Source organism: Physeter macrocephalus, chromosome 20 (genome assembly GCF_002837175.3).
Source record: "Physeter macrocephalus isolate SW-GA chromosome 20, ASM283717v5, whole genome shotgun sequence".
Taxonomy (NCBI): Eukaryota; Metazoa; Chordata; class Mammalia; order Artiodactyla; family Physeteridae; genus Physeter; species Physeter macrocephalus.
The window spans coordinates 78,313,862-78,340,790 of record NC_041233.1 but is presented as its reverse complement, the minus strand read 5'-3'; the positions used below and the strand labels follow the sequence as shown (position 1 = coordinate 78,340,790).

The following is a 26,929-nucleotide window of genomic DNA, read 5'->3' as shown; positions in this document are numbered from 1 at the left end:
CTCTCTCTCCCTCTCTCTCCCTCTCTCTCCCTCTCTCTCCCTCTCTCTCCCTCTCTCATTGCTTCTCACGTTAGTAATCATTATTCCTTGGAGCCTGCTTTAACTTGCGTTTTCTCACCAGAGTTGTGTGGGAGTTGTTCAAGAGAGCAAGCCTCCCCTTCCCCCGCAGCCGGCCAGCCACCCCCTTTGGGGTTGGGTCGGGTGTGGCCCCAGAGCCAGGCCTCATCTCTGGAGAGGCCGCACGTGCCATGGGCCGGGTTAGCAGCCCTCCAGAAGAGGGAGTGATGAAATGCATGCTTTGCTGTGAGCTGAGGTGGGCTTGTATCAGGCATCAGCCAAGATGCCAGGTGTGATTTCTTGGGACGCTGAACACGTCTTCCCTTAACCTGAAAGCCTCGTGCTGTTCCAAGAAAAATGTTCAAAACACTTGCAGGTGGTGAAAGTGCTGCTTTGCTTCTGTTTCAGGTGCTAAACCTGCCCCCGGGATCTGCTTTGAGAGAGTCAACTCTGCAGGCGACCCTTATGGCAACTGCGGCAAAGACTCCAAGAGCTCCTTCGCCAAGTGCGAGATGAGGTGGGGTCTGCCTCCTGACCGCGCCGTGGCTTTGAACTTCCCAGATCACTTCGGGCTGCCTCCAGACTTTCCCTCTTTGAGTGCTGTCTGTTCTTGCCTTTCCAGAGATGCTAAATGTGGAAAAATCCAGTGTCAAGGAGGTGCCAGCCGACCAGTCATCGGTACAAATGCCGTTTCCATAGAAACGAATATCCCCCTGCAGGAAGGAGGTCGGATTCTGTGCCGTGGGACCCACGTGTACTTGGGCGATGACATGCCGGACCCAGGGCTTGTGCTTGCCGGCACAAAGTGTGCAGATGGAAAAGTAAGACACATATGCTCCCTTGCATCACAAATGTAAGTCTGGAAGGGGGCCCACTGAGAAACGTCCTGTTGGAGAACTGAGTTACAGGGTTGGTTTGTTTTCCCTAAATCCGCTTCTCAGAATGTTGCCTCTGAAATTCCGTTCTTTGCACCTAGAAGAAAAAGTCAATAAATCCTAGATCCTGGTCTGACCACTGAGATGCAGATTTGGGAAAATCAAGCTTGTTTTCTCAGCTCTTTAGTGTTAATAAGTCATGTCTACACTCTGGATGTTATGAGAGTTTCCAGCCAGGAAATTACTCTGGAAGGAAACACAGCAGCATATTATATTGTTTTTGGAAACGTGGTTTGGGTTTTTGGCACACTGGGGACTTGTTCTCACCTGGACAGAATGGGATGTCAGATGTCGTTTCAGAGACCCCCATACGGGGACAGGAGAGGGGAAGAGATAGGATAAGCTTAAAGCCCAAGGGTGCTCTTTTGGAGATCAAGGGGAAAGGTAGACTGAGATACTGGGGGTTGGGGGTCGGGCAGTTAGAAATAAAGTCCAAGAGGAAAAAAAAAATTTTGAGATTTTTATATTCTGCCACCTTGTTTTTTCCCACCAAACTTTCTCATCGGACTGAATGATAGCAAGTTAATAAAACACTTTAGGAAAGAAGATGCTTTTATTAGGCTCCTCCTTTTCAAAACGATTATGAAATCGTTACTAACATGGAGGTCACAGAGCAGAAAGGAAAGGTGCTGAGTCATCCCCTGTAGCAGAGTCCTCAGGACAGGAGCTCCCTCCGCTCCACCCCCTCCCCCTTCCCCCATACACCACAAATGCTTTTATCCTTAAGGGAACAGGATGGTAAGTGAAACATGTTCTACATTCTGGGTGTCTCCTTAACCACACCCATTCGCTTATATTCAAGCCTTGACATTAGACTGACACCATTTAAACTGTGGTCTGAACAGCTAAGGCCAGGTGCATCTGAACACTGAGATTCCAAGGACTCAATTTATCAGTGAGCTTTTCCCTTCTTGTGCAGGATTCAGTGTGCTTTGATCTCCTGCCTGCAGAACACTAGTTCTTTGAAAGCCGTCCTTAGCCTAGCCCGTGGGGTGGGGGAGGGCAGCACCCGTATGCTGTGATTCTGCCTGGGGTCCTGCTGTGTTCATTGCAACCCCAGACAATTTCCTTTCTCAGCCGGAATGTGACAGTCCCCTTGGCCAAGATTCCCACCAGCCCTGAGAGCTGCTTGGACCAGCACGTTTTTCAAAGGGCGTTAATCTTGCCTTAGATAAACTGCTGGGGTCGGATGGTGAATGTCTCATAGGAAGGTCCTATTTGATTAAAAATGCTTCTGTAATCTAAAAATTAGACTTTTCTCCCTTTGACTCCACTAATTTGTAACATCTTATGGGAGATAAAGAACCTGATCCCTTGAGTCTGGACTATATTATGCACCTTTGAAATAAGACTATAAACTCTTTCAACCAGCGCAGTACCATTTAGCAAATTGCTGCCTCTGCAGAGGCTTGAGAAATACAAGGGAAGCGTCTGTTTTACTCTGCTGAGCATTTCTGTTGATGGTGTATGTCATCAACGATAGTACTTGTCAGTCGGTATTTTGGAAAATTTCCCATATTTTAATATCTCCCTTACCAGATTCAAGGATTCTTGGAGTCTTTGAGTCTGCATAGGCCCAGGTGAAGGACTGGTCTCTTTTGTTCTCTCCTACATCTTTTAATGGAGGGGGGAAATGCTGCAATATGTAGATTTCATTGCAAGCTCTAAACAAAAATCATGAGAAAATCCGTTACCATAATTTCAGGATTGACCAAAACCATATAAAATGCCATGAAGATAGACGACTTCCATAGTGTCCACATTGATGTGAGTCTTGAAACGGGCTGAGTTTGGAGGCGGGTATCAGGATCCATATCCGGGTCCAAGGCAAAGTGCATTATTCACCTTAACTGAAAGATGGTCTTCCCCAAGCTTTCCTTTGCTTTCTCTTCTTCTTTTTTTTTTTTTTTTTAATTTTTATTGGAGTCTAGTTGATTTACAATGTTTTGTTAGTTTCAGGTGTACAGCAAAGTGAATCAGTTATACACGTATCCACTCTTTTTTAGATTCTTTTCCCATATAGGTCATTACGGAGTATTGAGTAGAGTTCCCTGTGCTATGCAGTAGGTCCTTATTGTTACCTATTTTATATATAGTAGTGTGTATATGTCGGTCCCAATCTCCCAATTTATCTCTCTCCTCCTTAACCCCTGGTAACCATAAGTTTGTTTTCTACATCTGTGACTCTATTTCTGTTTTGTAGGTAAGTTCATTTGTACCCTTTTTTTAGATTCCACATATAAACAATATCATATGATATTTGTCTTTCTCTGTCTGACTTCATTCAGTACGACAGTCTCTAGGTTCATCATGTTGCTGCAGATGGCATTAGTTTGTTCTTTTATATGGCTGAGTCACATTCCATTGTATGTATGTACCACCTCTTCTTTATCCATGCCTCTGTTCTTAAATACACAGATAGATGCATGTGCGTGTGGCTGTAGACAGACTGAGATGTTTGCTGTGTTTCCCTCCTCTCCAGATTTGCCTCAATCGTCGGTGTCAGAACGTAAGTGTCTTCGGTGTTCACGAATGTGCGGTGCAGTGCCACGGCAGAGGGGTACGTAGGTGAACTGCCTTTGTATAGCCGGCCCACAACAAGTTCAGCACTAAATCATTCCTTTGTAAAGGATTTTTGCCATCCATAACTTTGTAAAAATATAGCAGTCAGTGCCTCCTCAATATTTTCTTCTGAAGACATTCATTTTCTTTGACCTTTACAGAGCATAAGAAATGGGATTTTTATTTAACAAAGAAAATCAGATTGAGTGATAATTATCTTTTAAATTAACATTCTGGATTTTTTTTTAAAAGGGAATTTGTCATCTTCAAAGTAATTTTAACATTAACCTTCCTTCATGAAGAGTTTTTCATTAGCATTTCAAACAGAGCTGTCCCTCCTACAGCCAAGATTCAGAAATTCCACATATAAGCAATATCATATGATATTTGTCTTTCTCTGTCTGACTTCATTCAGTACGACAGTCTCTAGGTTCATCATGTTGCTGCAGATGGCATTAGTTTGTTCTTTTATATGGCTGAGTCACATTCCATTGTATGTATGTACCACCTCTTCTTTATCCATGCCTCTGTTCTTAAATACACAGATAGATGCATGTGCGTGTGGCTGTAGACAGACTGAGATGTTTGCTGTGTTTCCCTCCTCTCCAGATTTGCCTCAATCGTCGGTGTCAGAACGTAAGTGTCTTCGGTGTTCACGAATGTGCGGTGCAGTGCCACGGCAGAGGGGTACGTAGGTGAACTGCCTTTGTATAGCCGGCCCACAACAAGTTCAGCACTAAATCATTCCTTTGTAAAGGATTTTTGCCATCCATAACTTTGTAAAAATATAGCAGTCAGTGCCTCCTCAATATTTTCTTCTGAAGACATTCATTTTCTTTGACCTTTACAGAGCATAAGAAATGGGATTTTTATTTAACAAAGAAAATCAGATTGAGTGATAATTATCTTTTAAATTAACATTCTGGATTTTTTTTTAAAAGGGAATTTGTCATCTTCAAAGTAATTTTAACATTAACCTTCCTTCATGAAGAGTTTTTCATTAGCATTTCAAACAGAGCTGTCCCTCCTACAGCCAAGATTCAGAATATGTGTCTGAACTGAAATATTTCCAAAAGGAATTAAAACAAGGAAGACAGAACATACTGACCACATGTTCTTGAAATCACATACAATGGGTGTCAACTAAAGAAGGCTGTTATTTTAGTTCAGAGAATTTTTAGGGGGGGGAAGAGGATTCTAATTGTTTAAAACCTAGTTTATTTTTTCTGATGGGCTGAATTATTTCCAGTAGAATCATATTAATCTTGACTAGCTATGCCAGTGGTTCATTTGTTTTTCTGAAACCTTTTCTACAGATATTGGGCTCCAAATTCTATTTTTAAAATAGACACTCACCAATGATTGTAACATAGAATTGTGGAGGTTTGCATAAGATTACTCTTGTGCTGTAACCGTAAAGGATTGCAGTGTCCCTCAGGTGGGTTTGTTGATGGTGAATGTAGCTGACTGTCAATATTCAATGGAATCTTTTAATGTCTTCACTGGATCATAGATTTCTTTCTAATGGCTGGAAGGAATGACCTAGCGCAGCCTTATTATTTGGTTGATGAAGGAGTCCAGGCCCCAGTGGGGATAGTGACACGTCCAGGGTTCCATGACCGGTTAGTAGCAAGGCTGTGTCAGGGACCCTGGACTCCCCCCTCTCCAACATCCTGGGGTCCCATCCACACACTGGAGAGGCCATGACTTGGGAACAAGTACGGACCGCGGTCCTTCCCTCGCGAGGCCGGGCTCACCAGCAGCGCCTCCAAGTGGGGTGTCAGGGCTGTAACCTCTCTGCCACGAGCTGCCGAAAGGGCACGTGACTGTGATGTGCAGCCCGAGACCAGGCCGGGCAGGACGCTGCCTGGATCCCGGGGGGTCGCAGCTCAGCAGCGCCGTCTCTGAGGAAACGGGCCAGACACGCAGACTCGAGGCAGCGTGGGCTGTGCCGCTCGGTAGTTAATTCTGCTTAGCGTTAGCTTCAGAGAAACACGCTTCCTCACTTACCGTAGCCTTTCCTGCTGTTGGCCCTCTTGTTGGAGGCATCTGGGGCAGGTGGTTGATTCAGAAGAAACGGGTCTGTGAAAGCAGGGAAACATCACAAAGGAGAGCAACGCCCGGAACGTTTATCGTGTCTTAAAATATAAAAGTGTGTGTTTGGCTTCATCCAGCATCCGTAGCTCGGCCCTGACTTCAGCATACAAATTATCCAAAGTGCACCATCGATGACGTACCGTTTGTTTCTCTAAGCGGAAGGGAAACACTCAAGGAGCAACCTTCCTGTCTTCTGCGGCTTTTCCTGATCAGTTTTCAGTTGTTCCGCCCATTGCAAATTCGGCAAAAGTCCTTTTTAGTGACTTGCGCTAATCCGGCGTTCCCGGAGCATAATTCAGCCTCGTTGTCATGGAAATAATTCTCTCTCGTTTTCACACTCGTACTCCACTGGTGCCGGGAGTAGTTCAGCAAATTCCATGTGTGACAGCCTCCCCGAGCCTCCCGTCTGAAGGTGCCCAGGGCATGGATTCCATGTCCCTGAAGCAGGGGCCCCTCCTCACCCCTGAGAGGGCTTCTCATCTCGGCCAGATCAGGAGGGTTTCCTGGATTTAAAAAGAGGGACATGGAGATTGAGAAGCAAAAGGGGTTGAAAGGAGTGGGTGAGCCCTGACAGAAGGATCGAGACTAACTGTCTCCATCCTTCTCTCAACAGCTGCTGACGTAACAACAGCACATTATGTTAATCCGCAGCCTCGGGCTCTGGGCTCACCTGTGTGGTGCTGGGTTTAGGGTTTATCCTCACAGCCGCATGTACGGAGTCTGACTGCATCGGTGTGATGGGGGCTCTGACCACAGGGCCTTTGCTTTGCTCTCGGGCTCAATTAGGGCTCAGAGACTTAGCGCTGCCCCAGGGGGAGGTGCGTCCTAACCCTGCTTCCCTCTTGGTGTCTTTCCCCTCTGCTGCCCGAAAGGTGTGTAACAACAGGAAGAACTGTCACTGCGAGGCCCACTGGGCCCCTCCCTTCTGTGACAAGTTTGGCTTTGGAGGAAGCAAGGACAGCGGCCCCATCCGGCAAGCAGGTGAGTGGTGACGGCGCGTCCCAGGGAGTGGGCTGAGCTCCTGGGGGCGTGGGAAGCCAGGCCCCTGGGGGATCCTTCCAAGCGAGGCTGAGGGCTCACCAGCCGTCGGGTGGGTGCACAGCCGGAAACCCAGCGAGGACCCCACGCAGACCTCACACAGCCCGAGGCCTCTCTGTTTCCAGACCCTCTCTAGTCCTTGGCTGATCCTTGCAGAGACTCCTCGCTCTGCTTTACTCAGAGGCTGAGTTTGCCGGGTCTTAGCCTGTGACATTTTCTTAGCTAAGGTCATCCTACCGCAGACTGCCAAGTGGGTGTGAACTTCATCGTCGGATCAAAGGATTTTGTCAAGGCCAGCCTCTGTGTACCAGGGCTAGGAGGTGTGAAGTCAAATGCCTTTTAAAGCTCTTGCTAGAAAGACACCCTCCTCTTCCTAAAGGGACCGGTTCCAGCAGTAGCAGCAGAGATAGCAACAGTTTCTCTTGGCTGAGCTGCTGTTACCTGCCGTGCTTCACGTTTTACATGCATTAGCTCATCGAATCCTTACGAAAGTTGGCATTATTCTTCTTTCCTTACAAGGGACCCGAGGCTCAGGGAAGTTAAGTAACTTTCACAGAGTCACACAGCTAAGACTGAGGCACAGTCTACCCGTGAAGAAGCCCCTGAGGGTGGCTGTGCTGGGACTGTCAGTTCTTTCCTCCTCAGAGACGTTGAGAAGTGGTCTCCTAGTGCAGGACTGTCTTCTCTGAGCTCTTGTCAGCCAGTTAAGGGGCAGGCCTGAGCGATGCCCACTTTGAAGTGAAAGCGCAGGGAGCCCACCGCGAGCCGGGGGTGGGGGGGTGAGGGCAGGCAGGAGTGTCCCGAGCACACTTGTGCTGTCACCTCCGCGCCCACCTGAGCCCCTGGACGCTCGGACGGTGGCTAACGCCACTACGGAGGACGTCATACGTCCTGAGTCCCGCTGTGACTGGCAGGGTTGACTCTGTGGCTTGGCCACTGTTTCCATGACAACGGACACAACACTGCTCTACAGGACCGGGCAGGGGGCACAGGGCCAGGAGGGAGAGACCCTCTGAGCAGGCACATCTGGAGAAACAGTGTTGTGAGGAAGGGAGCTGAGCTGCTGGTCATCTTTCTGCTTAAAGGTGGACGTGTCTCGACACCGCTCCCGAGACCGGCCCCGCAGCAAGTGGAAAAAGGGCCCCAAGGTCTTTCCTCTCAGCACACATCCATCCCCGGGGGTAATAAGCCAGGCCTGGCCCAGCGTCCCCGCCTTGACGGCTGGCCTCTTGCTGCAACTTAGTCCATTTTCTAATTGGCCGTTAAGAGGTTATTGTTAAAAAATAGCAGCATTTTCGTTTTTAATGCATCGGGGACCCTGCCACCTGTTCCATCCTCCGCATTCAAGTGAGCCAGATGGCATTCGAGGAATTGGACGCGATGGCGGGAGACAGGCCACATGCTCTGGGTCCCTTTTTGGTGTGGACACCAGGGGCACTCAGGTTTGGGGGTTTCCTAAACTTTGGGCGACCCCACAGAGTTGCCAATTGTTCGTTGTACCAAGTAAGAATATTTTAAAAATGGAAACAACTGAAGAGCCGGACTCATCCACCATTGCCATCGTATCTTAAGAGAAAGTAAGTTTACGCTCCTTCCCCCGAAACACCTACAAAAGAGGGGCCGCGAGAAGCCGGCTGATGGCTGCACGGGGCATAGCCGCGCCCTGGGCCTCACTGCCCGCAGCCCGCCCGCCCGCCTGACTGTGGCCCAGAAGTTCATGACGCAAGTGTCTCTCCAGCATCTGCCAGGCACCAGCCGCTGCTCCGGGTCCTGGGAGACACTCAGCGGGCGCAGCGCGGACGGGAAGCTGTGATGGGCGGGTGGTAGTGAGACTCAGGAAGGTGGACCCCGGGACGGAGGGGACGGAGGGGGCAGGCTCGATGGGACACGGCGCCTGCACTGGACGCGGGGATGGCGCTGCCTGGGCTTCTGGCTTGAGCGGCTCAGGGAGACGGGCAGCCTTGGGGGCAGGGCGAGCAAGCTTAGCGTGCGGCCCAGTCGGTGTTTGACTGATACCCCATCAGTTTAAGGCTTAGGAATTTGGAAGTATGGAACTCCAAAGTATGGCTGAACCTCTTGCTGCTCACTTTTTTTTTTTTTTTTTTTTTTTTTTTTTTTTTTTTTTTTTTTTTTGCGGTACGCGGGCCTCTCACTGCTGTGGCCCCTCCCGTCGCGGAGCACAGGCTCCGGACGCACAGGCCCAGCGGCCGTGGCTCACGGGCCCAGCCGCTCCGGGGCACGTGGCATCTTCCCGGACCGGGGCGCGAACCCGCGTCCCCTGCGTCGGCAGGCGGACTCCCAACCACTGCGCCACCAGGGAAGCCCGCTGCTCACTTTTTAATGAGCTGTGTTAAGAGACAACAGAATCCTAACCAGGGGCACCTGCGACTGCCAGCCCACAGTCTCGAAAGAGGGACATTTGGGCCAGGAAACCAGAGCAAGGCTTTTCCAGTAACACAAGTGAATCAAGACGGTCCTGTGTCGATTGTCTGCCTTAGACTCAGACACATCCCTCTTGGGACTTGTCAGCTGGGGACGAAGTCCAGAAACAGAGAGGGTATGAAGGCTTTCTCCCCCCGGTGGGAGCTGCTGCTGGTCTGGTTCCCAGCCAGCTGAATGTCCTGGTCGGAGGTGGGGTGGGAGAGCCCTGGTGACAGAAGCCACCTCCACAGCTGTCACCAGCAACCCGAAAGGACTGCAGGGCACCTACCAGGGGGCGCACAGACTGATGGCTGCTGGCAGGAGAACAGAGACAAATGAATTGAGACCTGTGCTCTCAAGGAATTCACCGCCCTGGTGAAACTGCAAATACAGGTCCTCCGAAACCCGGCATTTAGAGCCCCCCCCAGACGGCCCTTGACCGCAGCTGCAGTTAGAAACCAACGGGATGGTTTGATTTTCCTTTCCTTTCCACACCCTTGAGGAGTCTTCGTGTCTCTGCACTCAACAAAATGGGATCATATCACAGAAAGGGGGGATGTTTCCTTAGATAAAATAAACAGCATCCTTCCAGAGAAAGGGGTTTGCCCCCGCCCCACAGGCTGTGTTTTTAAGTCCCTAACATAACGAAACAGAACCCAAGGGCATTTAAACTGAGTTTGCTTTTTCACCTTCTAATTTGATGATATCCAGAAGTAAGGTCTTGGTCTAAAAAAAATACAAAAAACTAAAACAGACGCCAGCACCGAAGAATGAGAGAAGGAAAGAGCCTGCAGGAGCCTATTTGTAATGGGGCCTGGGAAGATTTCAGCTTGGGACCCACCATAATTCTGAAGGGATTCTAGTGACAGCTCCCTGTTACTCTTGCCACCATTCCCCGGCTGTTGTCATGCCTGGGGGGCCCCTGTGACCAGGGCTGTGGTCCCACTGGCCAGACTGTGTTCCCATTTAGCAAGTTCCAGACGCGTCAGAAATGAATCATGGCAGGGCAGATGGCACCTCAGACACGACCTTTGAAGTGAGACTAATCTATCAGTACACCATTCAGGGATTTACTCACTCCATTTCTGGTCCTTCCTTCAAAGTTCATTTTGCCGTAAATGTCACAGTTTGATACTCCCCACATTGTAGTTATATGCCTCCCTCTCTGAGTCAGATGTGCTTTGTTTCAGGTAACCAAGGTTTAACGATAGGAATTCTGGTGACCATCCTGTGTCTTCTTGCTGCTGGATTTGTGGTTTATCTCAAAAGGAAGACGTTGATACGACTGCTGTTTACAGATAAAAAAACCACCATCGAAAAGCTAAGGTACCCCGGGCTAGGGTCATCTTTTCAAGGAACGGCATTTGAAAGAATGTGCAATGGGCTGCTTCGCACTGTGTTTCCTTAGCAAAGAAGAGGTCAGATTTTCTGTTGGCTTGGTGTTGGAACACTTCTGCCAGACCAGCTGCCCCCTTCACTTTCCCTTCAAACTATTTGCAATTTAGTACATAAATAAGCAGGGTGTTGATGAATACCACCGGTGTATTTTTCCCACCCTTTTACGTTGGTACTTTTTACAAGGTGGAATATTAAAACGTTTTTATCAGACGGGGTAGCTTGCGATCCAAATATATTCCAAGCCATCATTGCTAAAATGCCCGCTCTATGCGAAATGTCTGCCAGGTGTCCCAAGCTGTGTGTCTTTGGATTGCAAGAACTAATTTAACAGAATAATGGCTTGGGGGGAAAAATACTCAATATTTATGTTTTAATCTTGTAAGAGTGTTAGATAACTTTTCTCTCGCATGTTTACCACGCTAAGTGAAAAGAAATGAATTGCATTTTGCGTGTCACTGTGAACAAAACAGAAGAAGTCAAGTCAGGCAGAGGGGACACAGCGCCCTCGGCAAGCGTGTCTGGGATTGCATTGCAGGTGCGTGCGCCCTTCCCGGCCGTCCAGCGGCTCCCAGCCTAGGCAGGCTCACCTTACCCACCTCAGCAAAGGGCCGATGAGGAAGCCGCCACCTTCCAACACACCTAAGGTGAGTTTTGAACAAACCTAAGAAGGGAGCAAGCGCATGAAGACGCGGGTTTTTCTTTTTTTTTTTTTTCTTTTTTTTTTTTTTTTTTTGCGGTACGCGGGCCTCCCTCTGCTGTGGCCTCTCCCGCTGCGGAGCACAGGCTCCGGACGCGCAGGCTCAGCGGCCGTCGCTCACGGGCCCAGCCGCTCCGCGGCACGTGGGATCTTCCCGGACCGGGGCTCGAACCCGCGTCCCCTGCATCGGCAGGCGGACTCTCAACCACTGCGCCACCAGGGAAGCCCACATGGGTTTTTCAATAAGAGCTTGAGCAGCGCTAGACCCCGCAGCCTCTTGCTGGGAAACGCTGCGTCAGCGCCCTTGGGACAGCAGAGGCTTCCTGAGGTGATGGCTGGGGCTGGAAGGGGCTCACGGTGCCAGGTCCCCCTGAGGCCGTGTGCCCTGCAGGACATGCTACATCGTCATCACCCCTCCAGTCACCCAGGTGGCCACAGTCCCAGGAGGCCCACTGGGTATGCTGACCAGGCAGGGTCCTGCTGCTGGAGCCCTTCTGTGATTTGAGAATGGCCCTGACTGGGTTTGGGAGAGCTTCTATGGCCCGCTGCTGCTCCCAGGGTATTTCTGAGAGTTACACTGAACCCTCGGTCGGGCCCTTTTTGCTCCAGTCCTGGGCTATAGAAGCTCTGTCCAACCTATGGCTTCAAGGAGCTGGATCCTCAAACCAAAGTACCTCATGGTTCCCTACTGTCTCTTCACTTTCCTGCTACCTTGGTGAATTATGACTAGTGTTCCCTCTGATATTTAGGTTCCCCCACCAAGTGTTTTTGATGTGTCTATGGGTTGGGTTCCAAAGAGGAGACAGCTGTCCCTAATAAGCATTATCACCTTTCACCCCTAACCCTGGGAGACAGGAAAAACAGCTTCATTTGCAAGAGCCAAAGATGCAGTTTTATCTTGAAGAGCCAAAACCCAGAAATGACCCAAATATCAATCGACAGGTAAGAGGGTAAACACACTTTGGTATATTTACACAGTGGAATGCTACTCAGAATTAGAAAAAATGAACAATTGATACACACTACATCTTGGATAAATCTCAAAGTAATTTTGATGAGTGAAAGAAGCCAGACCAAAAATGATGATTTCATTTATATAAAATTCTAGAAAATGCAAACCAATTTATAGTGACAGAAATCGGATCAGTAGTTGCTGGGAGAAGGAGAAAGGGGAGCGGTGGGAGGGAAGGATGACGGGGTGATGGATATGTTCATCCCTTTACTTACTCTGATGGTTTCATGGGTGTGAATCTATGTCAGAATTTACCAAACTGTACATTTTAAATATATGCAATTAATAGTCAATAAAACCTCAATAAAGCTGTTTATAGAAAGAAAGGAAGAAAAGGGGGGGAGCAGGGGGCATGAGACCCACGCTGCATCCGTTCTCATCTGTCGCTAAAAACAAGGCCACCAGGCAGGAGACGGCCCGCCAGACCCAGACCCTCACCTCCGCCCCGATGCTCCTTCCCCAGGAGTTTTCCTCAGTTCTCATCCAGCCTTGTGTACGCTGAACTACGTCTCATTTTCACAAGTCCTTTGGAATTTCCTTAAGATCTGGTCCGCGTCTTCATGCATGTTGGTGCTTCCTAAGGTTGCCTTGCACCTACTTGTTAACGAATTAAACCAGTTTTTAAACATTTAGATAGAAAGTGACCCCACTATTCCAGGTTTGGGGGTGGGGGAGCGTGGTCTGTTAGAATCCTGAAGCTGACATCAATAATAATAGATTCCCTCTGCTGTAATCCCTTGATTTCTTCCCCTCCTCCACCTGCCCTCCCCCTGCAGCCGGAGCAGATGAGTTAGCACTGCTTGTCCCTCCAGGGATTACACGGTAATGACCACATCATGGCTCTTTGCTCTGACCCCGCAGGACAATCCCAGGAGATTGCCGCAGTGTCAGCATGTGGACATCAGCAGACCCCTCAAAGCCCTGGACGCCCCTCTGCCCAGTTCTTCTCAGCGAGGACTCCCGCCCCTGCACCCGGCTCCTCGTGTGCCCTGTGTCCCTGCCAGACCCCTGCCGGCCAACCCTGCACTCAGACAGGCCCAGGTACGCCCTCAGCTGTTAATTTGATGGAGGTCATTCAGATCCAGACTCTGCTACTTGCTAAAGTCTGAACTTGGGCGAGTTGCTTAAGTTCTCAGCACCTGTATAAAATGGAGATAATTCAGCTCCTGAGATGGATAAACAAGATCATCCGGGTAAAGCATTTAGTACAGTGCTTGGTGTCTAGTTATGGTGCAATATATTTTAGTTATTATTAGGAATATTTTTATCTTTTCTATTCAGAATAGTGAGGGTGCCCATTCACCTTGTCATCTAGACCATGACACTTTTGAGAATGACATGTGGCACTGTGAATAATTAGGCCTGGGCAATAAAACAGAGATGATCACTTTAGGAATGATAATGGGCACACTCTCTTACCTTTTTCACCTTCAAAAATTACTTACAAAAATGTTACCGCCGATTTAGTTTCTCCATACCAGATGCAAGAGTGTATAAGATACTTTGGGTATATGATCTCATTTTTATGCTGTTTTTGGAGGTCACAGTTTGTTTGTTATGACATGAACAACAGGAAACTGGAGGTGGGGAAAAAAAGCAACCAAATGAAAAGCACAAAGATATAATCGCTGGTCATTTTTCATTACTATCGATGTTATATTTTCTTCTATCAATTTTTGTATACTTAAATGTCTAGTTAACATAATTTAGATTATTCTCTATGTATGTTGCTTTATATATATACTACTTCTTTGCCTTAAAGTCATTCCCATTTACCATGGCATTAAAAATTGTTTAAAAATGTTATTTTATCAACAGCACTGTATGTGTATAGAGAATACTTTTTTAAGTGCTTGCCAATTAGTGGGCATGTTTGGATGTCTCCAGTTTTTGCTGTTATAAATAGCTCTCTTATGAAGGTCTAGATAGATCAATTTTGGACCACTTTAATTATTCCCTTGGAGAGATTCCTAAGAGTGAAAATACCGGGTTGAAAAATGGTATAACCATTTTAAGCATCTTAATGTATAAATTAAACATTTTTTCAGGATGGATACGCACTTACATTCCCATACTAGTACAGAGCATACTAGTACTAAGTATTAACATTTCAAAGCTTTGTGCATTTGATACATAAAACAAAATATCTTTTTCTGTGTAGTAGTTCTGTAAATTACTGAAAGGGATGTTGAAGTTTCCAACTATAAATGCGTCTCTTCTCAGCCATCAGTTTTTACTTCAGGTGTTTTGAAGCACTGTTGTTCGTGGTGCAAAACAATTAGGATTATTGTGTCTTCTTGGTGAATTGACCCTTTTATCATTATGTAATGTCCTTCTTTAGCTCTGATGACTTTGTTCTAAACTCTACTTTATCTCACATTAATACATTCACCTCAGTTTTCTTTTGATTAGGGTTTGCAAGGTATGTGTTTTTCCATCTTTTTACTTTTAATTTACCTATGTCACTTTACTTGAAATGAGTTTCTCAGAGACAACATATAGTTGGGTCGTGTATTTCTTCATCTGTTCTGTCAGTCACTGTCTTTTAACTGATGTGTATAGACCATTTACTTTTAATGTAAGTAGTGATATGTTAGAATTGAAGTCTACCATTTTAATGTTTTTATCATACTCCGGAGTCTTTCCTGACTTCCTGTGGGTTTGTTGAACATTTTTCACTATTCCATATTGATTCATCAATAGTGTTTATATGTCTGTCTGCACTTTTTTGTATGGCTGCCCTAGGGCAGGGTTTCTCAACCTCAACATTGTTGGCATTTGGGGCCGGATGACTCTTTGTTGTACGGGACTGACCCGTGTATCATAGAATATTTAGCAGCAACTGGGTTTCTCCCAACTATAGATGGCAGTAGCATGTGTAATCATGTCTCTAAACATTGCCAGATGTTCCCTGAGAGACAAAAGTCACCCCTGATTGAAAACTGCTTCTCTAAAGATTACAATATAGGTACATAATTTATCACAGTCTACTAGTATCAATATTTCATCACTTCAAGTGGAATGTAAAAACTTTACCTCCTTTTAGGTCCCTTTATCCCTCTCCCTTTAAGATATGGATGTCTTAAGTGTTACCTTTGTGTAGTGAGAACGACTTCAGATGTTGTCATTTTTGCTTTCAAACATCAAGCATAATTTTTTAAACTTAAGAAGAATGGTTTACAGTATCTACTCATATAGTCACCCTTTCCATTCTTTCTTCACTTCTGATGTTCCAGGTTTCTTTCTGTTATCATTTCCTTTCTGTCTGAAAAAACTTCCTTCAGCTCTTCGAGTTAGCCATTCGAAAGCAGGTCTGCTGCTGACAAATTCTCTTAGTTTTCCTTCATCTGAAAATGTCTGTTTCACCTTTATTCCTGAAGAATATTTTCAATGGATATAGAATTCTGGGTTAACTGTTTTAGTCTTGCAACATTTGAAAACTGTTGTTCTGCTTCCTTCTGGTCTCTATGGTGATGAGAAATCCACTGAAATATTCCATCCACCGTCTCTGTTCCAGGGAAGAGATGAGGTCTGTTATTGCAAGGAGGGATGGAAAGCAGGGCTCTGCCAGCTCCAGGATGTGGTGCCCTGTGGGGACAGCAGGGCATGGCTTTTTCCTAGTGCTTACCCAGAGGTAGAGTAAGGTCAGGTATGGTCAAATGTTGCTCTTACTGGGTCACCCTTCTCCTGTTCTTTTAGCTAAAGATAGCAGGCTTTCCTCCGTCTTGTGTGTGTGTGTGTGTGTGTGTGTGTGTGTGTGTGTGTGTGTGTGTGTGTCTGGTGCTATTGGCATTTCCAGATGGGGGGCTCTCCAGAGCCCAGGCCAAGATATAAAGAAGGGGAAAACAAAAAACAAGGACTCACTACTGGGTCGTTCCTTGAGTTCTGAGGTCCCTAGCCAGTCCATTTACTTTCCTGCAACTTTTAGAGTGTCAGCTGCTTTATGAATTTCCTCCAGGCGTTTTTGTTATAATTTGCAGGAGGAATCGGGTGAAATGTGCTTATTCCATCTTGTCCAGATCTCATTTCTCTTTGCATTTCTTTGATTGCCAGGACACTTGAACTGCTTTTTGTATGTCTATTAACAAATGGTGTGCTGGTAAATTGGCTGTCCAAAAAAAAAAAGCCTTGATTTGTAGGTGATTTCTCTGCTGTAAAAACTCCACCATGATCAATTTCAAGTTATTAACATGATGTCACTGAACAAGAAGTAGAGAATCAGCTGACATGGGCTGGTTACAGCCAGCTCCAGCATACAGCTGCTATTAACTGTAAGTTAATAGCTGTAAGTTGTCTGTTCCCATCCTTTGCCTATTTTTTTTTCTCTGTGAGAGAGAGTTTTTCTTCCTGATTTGTTAGTTTGTTTTTTTTTTTAACATCTTTATTGGAGTATAATTGCTTTACAATGGCGTGTTCGTTTCTGCTTTATAACAAAGTGAATCAGTTATACATATACATATATCACCATGTCTCCTCCCTCTTGTTAGAGTTCATTTTCTTAATGGGTTAGGAATATTTACCCTTTTCCAGTAATTTACTGTAAACATCTCCCTAATTTGTCTTTCAGTTTTATTTATTTATTCTATTATTTCGTATAAAAGGAATTCCAGTTTTTAATATTTAATTTATTAATCTTTGGTGAATTTGCCCATTCCTTTTGTGCTTACGAAGTCCTCTCCCATTTCAGTCAGTTAAGATCCACCTATAACTTCTGTTTATTTTGTTGTCTGTTGACCATTCTGTCGACATTGGTTTTTGAACCTGTCTTGCATTTACATTGGTGGAAGGGGTGGGCGCCTTCTAAACGTTTCTGGACTTATTCGAGAATCTGATGAAGGCTATGAACCGTCAGAAGATGCACCACTACTCAGTATTTTGTATGCAAATTTCAGATATTCACAGAGCCCATAAGCCGCTTCCCCAAGGATTCCCTGGTACTGAGGCTTTTCCTGTCTCTGTTTAAGCAGCTTGCCTGTGTACCATGTGAAACTAGGACTGTCTCTAATAGGAAGGATATTTCTACTTGCTGGTGTCTTTTTTCCTACCAGCAGTGAACGCCTTCAAGAGTTCCTTTAAAGCAGGCCCCGAAAAAGGCCTTCATTCTGTTTTATGAAACTGAGGAAATGTTACCCTTTAAACATTAGTAACTGAAAAATCCACACTTCTCACTCCAGGCTGGTGTCTGTCTGTCTGGAGCTTTTTTGAGACATACGATACAGATTAAGCTCGCACTTTCCCTCCCATCACACAGAGGGAACTGGCATTAATTCCATGCAAGTGCGGTGACTATTCGGAGGTGGCTCTGGTTCGGCAATACGGATTGAATCCGCTGACACTTTGTACTTTAGCACTGCTAGTGCCCTGTCCCACATGACATGACAGACAAACGACTACATGGCCAGCCCTGCTTTGTTCATCCAGACTTACCATCTACACTTTATGGAAGGAAAACGCTATCATAAACACCACAATAGTGGTCAGCCTCACATCTGAAGGGTAAGTTAGTCCTTTATAGAAAATGTTTGATCTTTTCATCAAATGTTCTGTGTGATTTTTTTAAAATCAAGGACAGTTGAATCAACTCCTTCTCTTGTCCACAAATGGGCCTTTCTGGGCTACCATTTCCTTCTCGGGGAAATGAGCCTTGGAACTCAAGCTTCTCAAACTAACTCCTCAGCCTTGATGGAGGAAACGAACTTTCATTTCCTTTTCATCCTGTCAGCTCTTTTAGAGGAAAATAATTCAGTGTATTCATCTAGCTTTTAGCTGACTGCTGCCAAGTTCTCCTGAACCACAGCCTGAGCATGAAAGGCAAAGTGTGGGCTTGAGAAAAGGCTAGAAAAATGATGAAAAAAAAATAAGAGGTCACAGGGGTGTGTGGTCACCTACAATTGTGTGCATAGGCAGGGAGCATGATAGACTATCTTTGCTCGGCATTGCATTGGCCCTGCCCTACCTTGTATATTAGGTTAGCAATCCACCAGGAATGGGCACTTAAATGAGGAGATCAGACAAACCAGCATCCACTTCCATCTTATAAGCCACAACAGAAGCACCAGGGGAGGTCTTCTGCACTGACAGCTGCTGGATAGAGAGTTTATCTCAGGCTCTGGAAGGGAAAGAGAAGGAAAGGAAAACAGGGCAGGTTCCAGGAGTGGCTACAGAAGGATCCCAGAGGGTTTTGAGAGGCTTTCTGATATGGTTAATCTTAAGGTATTTTAGGTGTTTTTTCTCTGATTAAAAAAGTGTTCAAAATCATCCAATTTTGTACCCCAGAAAAGTCAATTTTACTGTATGATCGTTTTTTAAAGAGTAATGTATAATAAGGGGAGGAAATACACATGCACACCGAACACGTGTCTTGAGCAGAATTCTGGAGGGGCGTCTTCGGGCAGCAGGCTTGAGCTCTGACGCCCAGGTAGGGGGAGAGATGGGGGCACGTGAGCTCAAGAGCTGTGCTTCGTAGAGCGAAAGGATCACTTTCTCTCACCCCAGACATCGGTTGTAAAGTCAACCGACTTGACTTCCGGGAGGGAAGGGGGCCCAAGAAGCACTGGGAGAGCCAGCGACTCTAGGAGAAATAACATCGGACACCGAGCTTTACGTTTCCCTTTTCTGCCCGTACATCCCCAAACCTCAGCGCAGGGGGCTAACCATCGCGGCCTCGTGCCGGTCTTGAGTTGGTCGGCAGATGAAGGAGAGGCTGCAGTCTCACCAGGGGCACGTGTGCGGGGGAGGACGGCCTCCTGCAGAGTCAGGCCTGAGCTGCGGGGAGAGGACCCAGACAGCAGCCTGGAGGAGCGCAGGGTGGGAGGCGGCAGGCGCAGCCCCCCGACACAGACACCACCCAGGGACCCTGATACCATCACACGAGAGAGGGCCTCAAGTTACTAAATATGAATTTAAGAATAAGTGCGACTCAAAAGACTAGAAAACGTGAAGACATTCAGGTGACATTCTTACCCACCAACACCAGTATGCCTGACTTTATTCCCGGATGAGGAAAGGAAAGGATCGGGGACAAACTCTGGGATTTTCGTTAAATTTCTAGCATGTGGCAAACTGAAATCCTTTACGCAGTTTATTATAATTAATAGGCTTCATTCATTCATTTAAAGTTTAAATAAAAACACGTTTCAGTGTCACATCTACGAAATAGATTTCTCTGCTCACAGAATTCTGTCTAGAGAAGGCTGTGCTAAGAAGTTGGAGATCGAAACGCAGTTTTCTGCTGTCAGTCTGAAATGTGCCATGATTCTAATGGGAGTGCAAGTGTCACCTTCAATCCATAGACGGGCCGTTCTTCTAACACGTAAAAATCGCCTGAAAGCATCACTTAGCATTTATCTGTATTTTTGTTAAGGTTTGCCCCTTAAAGTGGCGTTTGAACTGTACGTGCTGATGTGTGGTCATACTTGATCTGGACTGTTTTATTTTTTTAAGCCCTTAGTTTCCTGGAAAACGTTAGGACGTGCTTTTTCGCCGTGGAATCTTATCAGTGAGTTATACTACTGAACCGACCGGTTAAGATTGTTTTTCCAGTCAGATTAGCTTCTTTGCTAGAACAATAGGAAGCAAAAAACGACGACCGAATCTGTCTCTTAGATTGATTTTTGCTCAATTAAAGTCCTTTCCTGAGACAGCAGATGGGCCTGTGAGAATATTTACCAACCCTATTTCTGGCACAACTGGTCTGTGCTGCAGAAATTTCAGCAAGGCAGGATTAATTTCTATTTTTATTCTTATAACCAAGTGGTCTATAAATGCCTACGTGTGTTTGAGTTATTTTACTAAGTGTTTTGGTATAAGGCGCTTCTCAGTTGTGTTTTGAATTGTTATAAAATAGCAAGCACGTATTGAGCGCCAGTTATGTGGCTCCTGGGCTAAGCACTTTGCAGGCATTTCTAACGCGCTCAAGGAGGCCTAGGAGGCAGATACTGCCAACAGCCCCATTTTACAGAGGAGGAGACGGGCAAAGTGAGGCTAAATTGCAAGACCCCCCCAAAGCAGGAGAGCCAGGGCTCAAACCCATGTTCTCCACCTGCGGTCTTAAAATGGGTGCACAAGCAGGTGGATGGAGGGAGGGGAGGGAGGAGGAAACTGCTGGAAGCCTGGGATGATGAGCATGTTTCAGACCACTGACTGCCTTGATGATCTTTAATGCATTTTTCCCACTTTTGCCACAGAGATAAAGGTGAAGGGCGGGGCGGGGGCGGCGGTAACTTCTGGCATGGTGCAGAGCCTCAGACCGTAACAAGAAAGTCTTGCATTTCTCTTGGCTTTTGCTTGTAACAGTTTCATACTCCAGCTATTCTTGTCTAATATTGTCTTTCCTGGAACCAGCCCTTGTTCAGAACCATAGCAGTAGTTGCATTGCATTCCGGATATTCGGATACTCGCAGCATCTTAAATGAAAAATCTTCCATGCAATTTTTGTAGAGGTGGAGATTTTCAGTTCAGCGTTTCTGACAAACCTGACATTTCTCCTCATCCACACCTTACCTGTGTCTGTAGAACATTACAACACACCGTAGTTTGTAAAACAAGACTGGCCAATCTTGTACATCTCTTCTAAGACTGTAGAGCAATCAGACTTGGCTTAAGTAGCTTCAGAGGGAGCGGGGGAGAGCTATTTCAAGGAGCCCTCCCTCTCCCGACCCACACAAAGAGTGATGAACAATTAACACAGGCTCTTATTCGTGAGAATAACTACTCATTCATAAATGCTTTATAAGGGTATAAATAGGAGCAAAAAAAATTAATTTAGACCATGATTGAGGAACCATCAGGTGATAGCTGGTCGCTCTGAGGTTGAGCCCAAACTTTCCAAGTCATTTCAACAGAATGAATTCAGTATCTGAATGGATTTGAAAGAGGATTTGCACCCTTGTGACCTGCGTGGATGTCCGATACTTAAACCAGCACCCACAAGGATCCATTCGTCAAGATGTTCTCCCAAAGAAGTGAGGTGAAATACAAGAAAACTGATCATTATAAAAGCCTTCGTTACTACAGGGAAACCTAAAGCTAATAACTGAGAAAACGTGCTGGGAAGCGTCCTCTGTGCCTTCTCTCTGCTCCCCAGATTTCACCCTTTTGCCCAGGTGTTCTCTGAGACCCCCTCCTCCTGAGCCTTTCTGCAGTCCTCCCAGGGGTCTCCTCACTCACCTGCTGCCTCAGCCCAGAGTTACCCGGACACCTGTCCTGCCCCACTTCAGAAGGCACAAGACTGAGTTATTCATCTCCAGGTACACCTCAACCCAGGCCCTTGAACACAGTAGACGTGTAGGAAAGAGGCTGAATTGATGTGAATTTTCAGTAGTAAATAATAAGCCTTGTCACTGGCTCACTTACTCCCTGGGGGGTGGGGAGGGGCTGCCATATCAGTGAGTCATGGGTTAGCAGAAATTGGAGCCACTTACTCCTATAAATGGAAAGTGTAGTTACCAAGGTTTTGGACTCCTGCTAACCTCTGCCTGCCCGGTACTTCCAGAAACTTCAGCTAAAATTTGTTGGGTTTCATATCATACACTGATTTTTTTCTCTATCCAAGCCATTTATTTGAAATGCCAACTATATGTAGGTAAAGTCAGTGTTACGTGCTTGTCAATAACTGTAGAAATACAGAACCAGTGAAAACCTTTGTACAACCGTAATGATACTCAAAAGAGAAATGTATCATTTTACAATGCTTCACACAGAGGAATTCAACTTTGAAGGTATCTAAATAAAAATACATTTCTTTAAAAAATACTGTGTACAATTGAAGCGTAAACAAGTTTTACAAAGTACTAGTCATGCAGGTTGTAGAAAACACTTGCATAGGACATGAAATCAGTTTAAGAAAAATTTCTGAGCCTTTAGCATTGAAGGCACTTGACTTTATACCAGTAACAGTACAACCACAAGAAATGCAGTGTTGTAGAAAATACACTAATACTTACATGACAAACCCATCTGATGTCTCTAAAGGTACTGCACGTGGAAGCACCCTTATCTCCCTGGAGAGAGATAACTTCAGAGGGAAGCAGTTTAACTCATTACAGTATTCAATGGCATGTTTGTTTTCCAGTCACTTCTGTTACTATAAACACCCAGATTGTACATGAAAAAAATGGATGCCTGGTACTTTACCTTTATATTTTGTAACAGGCAATGGATGCCTATAAGTAAAAAATTCCAACAGTGTATAGGGTTATTCAGAAAACAGTCTCTCTCCCACCTTTGTCACCAGGCTCCCTTCCCAGAAGCAATCATTGCTACTAGGCTTTTGTAAAATGTAATTTAGAATACAGTGAAAAGTCTCTTCCACCTGTCTCTCTCTGCAGAGTGAGAGATTACGGAAAATTTGGAAATTTCAGACACTCAAAATTGGAGAGGAAGGTACAGTGAAACCTGGCTGCCCGTCATGCATCTTCAGCAACCATCACCTTGCTAGCCCTCTTATTTCAAACCTTAGATCCTTATTTTGGATTCAAATGGCAGCACACTCCGTACTTCTTTCCACTTTGGTTATTCCAGATCCACCTCATCCTTTTCACTGGCTGTGTAGTATTTCATGGTAGAACCACACGGTAGATTCTTTAACCAGTCCCTTACTGATGGACACATGGGTGGTTTCCAATCATTTGCTACTTCAAACAGGCATATTCTTGCCCAGGTACCTTGGGCCGATGCATGGCGATGGACGTGGGATAAATTCCTGGGAGCACAATTGCTGATCAAGGGCCATATGCATTTAGACATTTGGTAGATGAGGCAGAAATGCTTCTAAAGGAGTCGTCCCAATTTCTGTTCCCCAAGTCTTCACCAATATAGTGCATTCAGAGATTTTGTTATCTTTGCCAATGTGATAGGTTGGAAAAAAAAAAAAGTATCTACATTTTTCTTCCTAAAGATGAGATGGAGGATATTTCCACAGGTTAAAAATCCATTTGTTTTTTCCCCTTTTCATAAACTGTGTTGTCGCCTCCTTTGCCACTTTTTATTGTCATGTTTAGAAAGGCTTGTCCACCCAAAGATTACAAGTATGTTTTTCTATTTCTTACACCTTCATGATCTTTTCTTCACATTTAAATATTTGATCCATCCGTTCTTTAGTGTATAAAATGAAGTAGGAATCCAACTTTTTCTAGATGACCGCCTAACCAATCCTCAGCACTGTTCATTGTATTTGTGTACTTATCTGTCCATTATTGGCTTATCTTTTCTTTATTAGATTTACCTGGTTTCTCCTCAACTCCTCCTACCCCCAAAGAACCAGCTCTAGATTTTATATATGACTTTCCTTTTACTATTGTTAGACCACAGAAACATTACTTTCATTTCCCCTCTACAAATCTGAGATAATATCTCTCTCTTGGACTTTATGATAATTAAATGAAAATATCTAACATTATTAGAATGTCTGTAATGTCTTTGCTAAATGATAGTAATTAATTTTTTATTTTACTAATTATTTTCTGCTTTTATCTTTATCACTTCCAGTTTTAGGTTTATTTTCTTTCTCTAACTTCTTAGATCATTATTTCATTTTTTTTTTTTTTTTTTTTTTGAGGTATGCGGGCCTCTCACTGTTGTGGCCTCTCCTGTTGCAGAGCGCAGGCTCCGGACGCGCAGGCTCAGCGGCCATGGCTCACGGGCCCAGCCGCTCCGCGGCACGTGGGATCTTCCCAGACCAGGGCACAAACCCATGTCGCCTGCATCGGCAGGCGGACTCTCAACCACTGCGCCACCAGGGAAGCCCCATTATTTCATTTTTATTCATACTTTTATTCATACTTGATTACATGGCATGTAAGTCTAGGAATTTCCCAAACACTGCTCTGTCTGTACTTACTCTAACTTGTAGTGTTTTCCATATTTATAATTTTTAAATAGTCTATGTTTTCTCTTTTGTTTTCTCCTTTGGCCCAAAGATTGAAATTAATTCTGGGGCTTCCCTGGTGGCACAGTGGTTAAGGATCTGCCTGCCAATGCAGGGGACGTGGGCTTGAGCCCTGGTCCGGGAAGATCCCACATGCCGCGGAGCAAGTAAGCCCGTGCACCACAACTACTGAGCCTGCGCTCTAGAGCCCGCGAGCCACAACTACTGAGCCCACGTGCCTAGAGCCCGTGCTCCTCAACAAGAGAAGCCACCGCAATGAGAAGCCCGTGCACCACAACAAAGAGTAGCCCCCGCTCGCTGCAATTAGAGAAAGCCCACGTGCAGCAACAAAGACCCAACGCAGCCAAAAATAAAATAAATTTATTAAAAAGAAAATTGTTATTGTTAATATTTTAAATACAGATTTCCCTGCTATCTGAAAGCAGAGCATTCCTGTGAAACCCTTCATAAGCCAAAATGGCATAAAGAAAGAAGCGATTACCTTGGGACACATATTGTTAAGGGATGCAAAAAATAAATCGAGGTAAAGCACAGATGCTCGCAGACACAGTTCAAAGCTCTGGCAGCTTGATGCTGAGGTGCTGAGTGTAGTTCTCGGGGAAGGAGCTACACTTAGTAGCCGCCCCCCCCCGCCCCCGCTCAGGGTGAGCTGTCTCTACAACGGCTGCTGCCCAAAATAAAGGCTGAAAGCTTTTTTTTGCTTTTTGCCTGTTTTTGTAAAAGCAAAGATCCTCTTGATTTCTTTCAGTTAAGTGAAAACAGGTACTAATGTAGATCTTTTGTAAAAGTGAGATAAAGCGAACTTTCAAAAATTGGGGAATACCTGTATTTAAAATATATAAAAGTAAAAATGATCTAAAATTCACCCATATTTATACTGCATAGAAATAACCATTATTACCTGTTTTTCTATGTATACACCTATTTAAATTTCAGATATATAATATGCATACATTTCTTTTTTTTTTAAGGAAAAATTAAACAATATAGACTACCTCAGCCCCCCTCCAGGTATAATCTCTGTCCTAAGTTTGGTGTTGATTTTCTATAGCGCTTTTCAAATATTTTTACGTAAATAGGTATCCGTGAAAATATATAGTATTTTGTATTTTTCAGTTTATATAAATGGTATTAAACTAAGCATAACAAAATGTGGACTTAAACTCAGCTGTGTTTTACTTTTTGTTTCTGGATGTTCTCTTTGGTTCTTATTCAGACATGAGGCTTCTCTTTTATTTTAAATACAGTAAGAAAATTGGTTCCAATAATTCCCAAATCTAAACTCTTTGGGTGTGTTACTGCTGAGTTTTTTTTATTGCTCTCTCTCTCTGTCTCTGTCTCTCTCCCTCTCTCTCCCTCTCTCTCTCTCTCTCTCTCTCTCTCTCTCTCTCTCTCTCTCTCTCTCTCTCTCTCCCCCCCCCCCCCCCCCCCCCCCCCGCTTCCAGGGAAGAAATGTAAAAAATATTTCACCTTCATCATATCCTATCACTGAGAAGAGGCCTGACTTCTAGTTTCCAGATAGGAAGGATCAAAAGATGAGAAGGAAAATCAGGCCTTACTTGCCCTGCACTGGAAAGCATATGGTCAAGGCCAATGCAAGAAGATAATGCCTACTTTTTCCAGGTATTCAATCCCTCTTTTCTGCTCTTAAGAGGGTGGGGGCGGACTTCCCTGGTGGTGCAGTGGTTACGACTCCATGCTCCTAATGCAGAGGGCCCGGGTCTGATCCCTGGTCCAGGAACTAGATCCCACATGCATGCCGCAATTAAGAGTTTGCATGCTACAACTAAGGAGATGGCGAGCCGCAGCTAAGGAGCCTGCAAGCCACAACTAAGGAGCCCACGAGCTGCAACTAAGGAGCCCACCTGCCGCAACTAAGACCCGATGCAACCAAATAAATTTTTTAAAAAAAGAAAGCTCATAATTCTAAAAAAAAAAGAGAGTTGGGGGATTGAAATAGTTTTTTAAAAAGTATTTGGGGCCCTAAGTTTTTCATTCTGGTGTTTTAAGCTATAAGAAAATACATGACTCAAAGTTCAATATCAAGAGAAATATACTATTTCAACTTAAATAGGGCCCCTTTATTTCCATTCCTCATGGAATGTTGAGATTTGCATCTCCCCCCCCCCCTCTCTCTCTTTCTCCCTCTCCCTCTCTCACAATCCCTTGCTTCTTTGGGTGCTTAGTCATTTACTGTGAGCTACTTAATTTTCTGGAAAATTCTCTGGGAGCTCTTTCAGATCTAGGATGAAGTCTGTTCCTCCAGAGAGGGTGTAATTTGCCTCTGTCAGGTGCCCAGGGCAGCACCAGCTTGAGGCCCCTTGAAATGGCTCAGGGCTTATGAGCCACCCAGATGATGTGATGTCAGCTTCAGGTCCTCAGGGGCAATTTGTGGTTATAGGTTGGTCTGCCCAGCACCAAGAGAACTCTTCTTGTGTCTGCTAGGGATGGACAGTAGTATGTGTTTACTTCTAGAATATTCTTACCCTGAGGTACAGTCCTTTGCAGGGCCCAGCTTTATCAGGGAGAGGTCAGGAAGAGAATGGTGCCCTACTGAACTGAGGCTGGTGCTGACCTTCGACTCCTGCATCCCTCACCTTGAAAGGGTATCAAAACCAAAACCCAGGTTTCCCTAATTTGTCAAATGCCTATAGCTTCAGTGTACTACTTACCCCTCTGGACTTCTCCTTTCACTTAGATGTTGGCCTGATAACATCTTGCTATCTTGTAGCTCTTAGATGCTTTTAAGAAACTTTTTTTTTTTTTTTTTTTTTTTTTTTTTTTTTTTTTGCAGTACGCGGGCCTTTCACTGTTGTGGCCTCTCC

General features: G+C 45.3%; 1 protein-coding gene across 1 annotated transcript in view; it reads left to right on the top strand.

Moving 5' to 3' along the window:
* The window catches only part of LOC102991696 (disintegrin and metalloproteinase domain-containing protein 12), a 698,539-nt gene that overhangs the window by 653,209 nt on the left and 18,401 nt on the right, over positions 1-26,929 (top strand). The window contains exons 18-24 of the mRNA XM_055081255.1: positions 466-574; positions 680-878; positions 3,475-3,552; positions 6,524-6,632; positions 10,301-10,436; positions 11,044-11,152; positions 13,079-13,258. Of these exons, the coding sequence (XP_054937230.1) occupies positions 466-574; positions 680-878; positions 3,475-3,552; positions 6,524-6,632; positions 10,301-10,436; positions 11,044-11,152; positions 13,079-13,258 (920 nt within the window). The remainder of the gene's footprint in view (positions 1-465; positions 575-679; positions 879-3,474; positions 3,553-6,523; positions 6,633-10,300; positions 10,437-11,043; positions 11,153-13,078; positions 13,259-26,929) is intronic.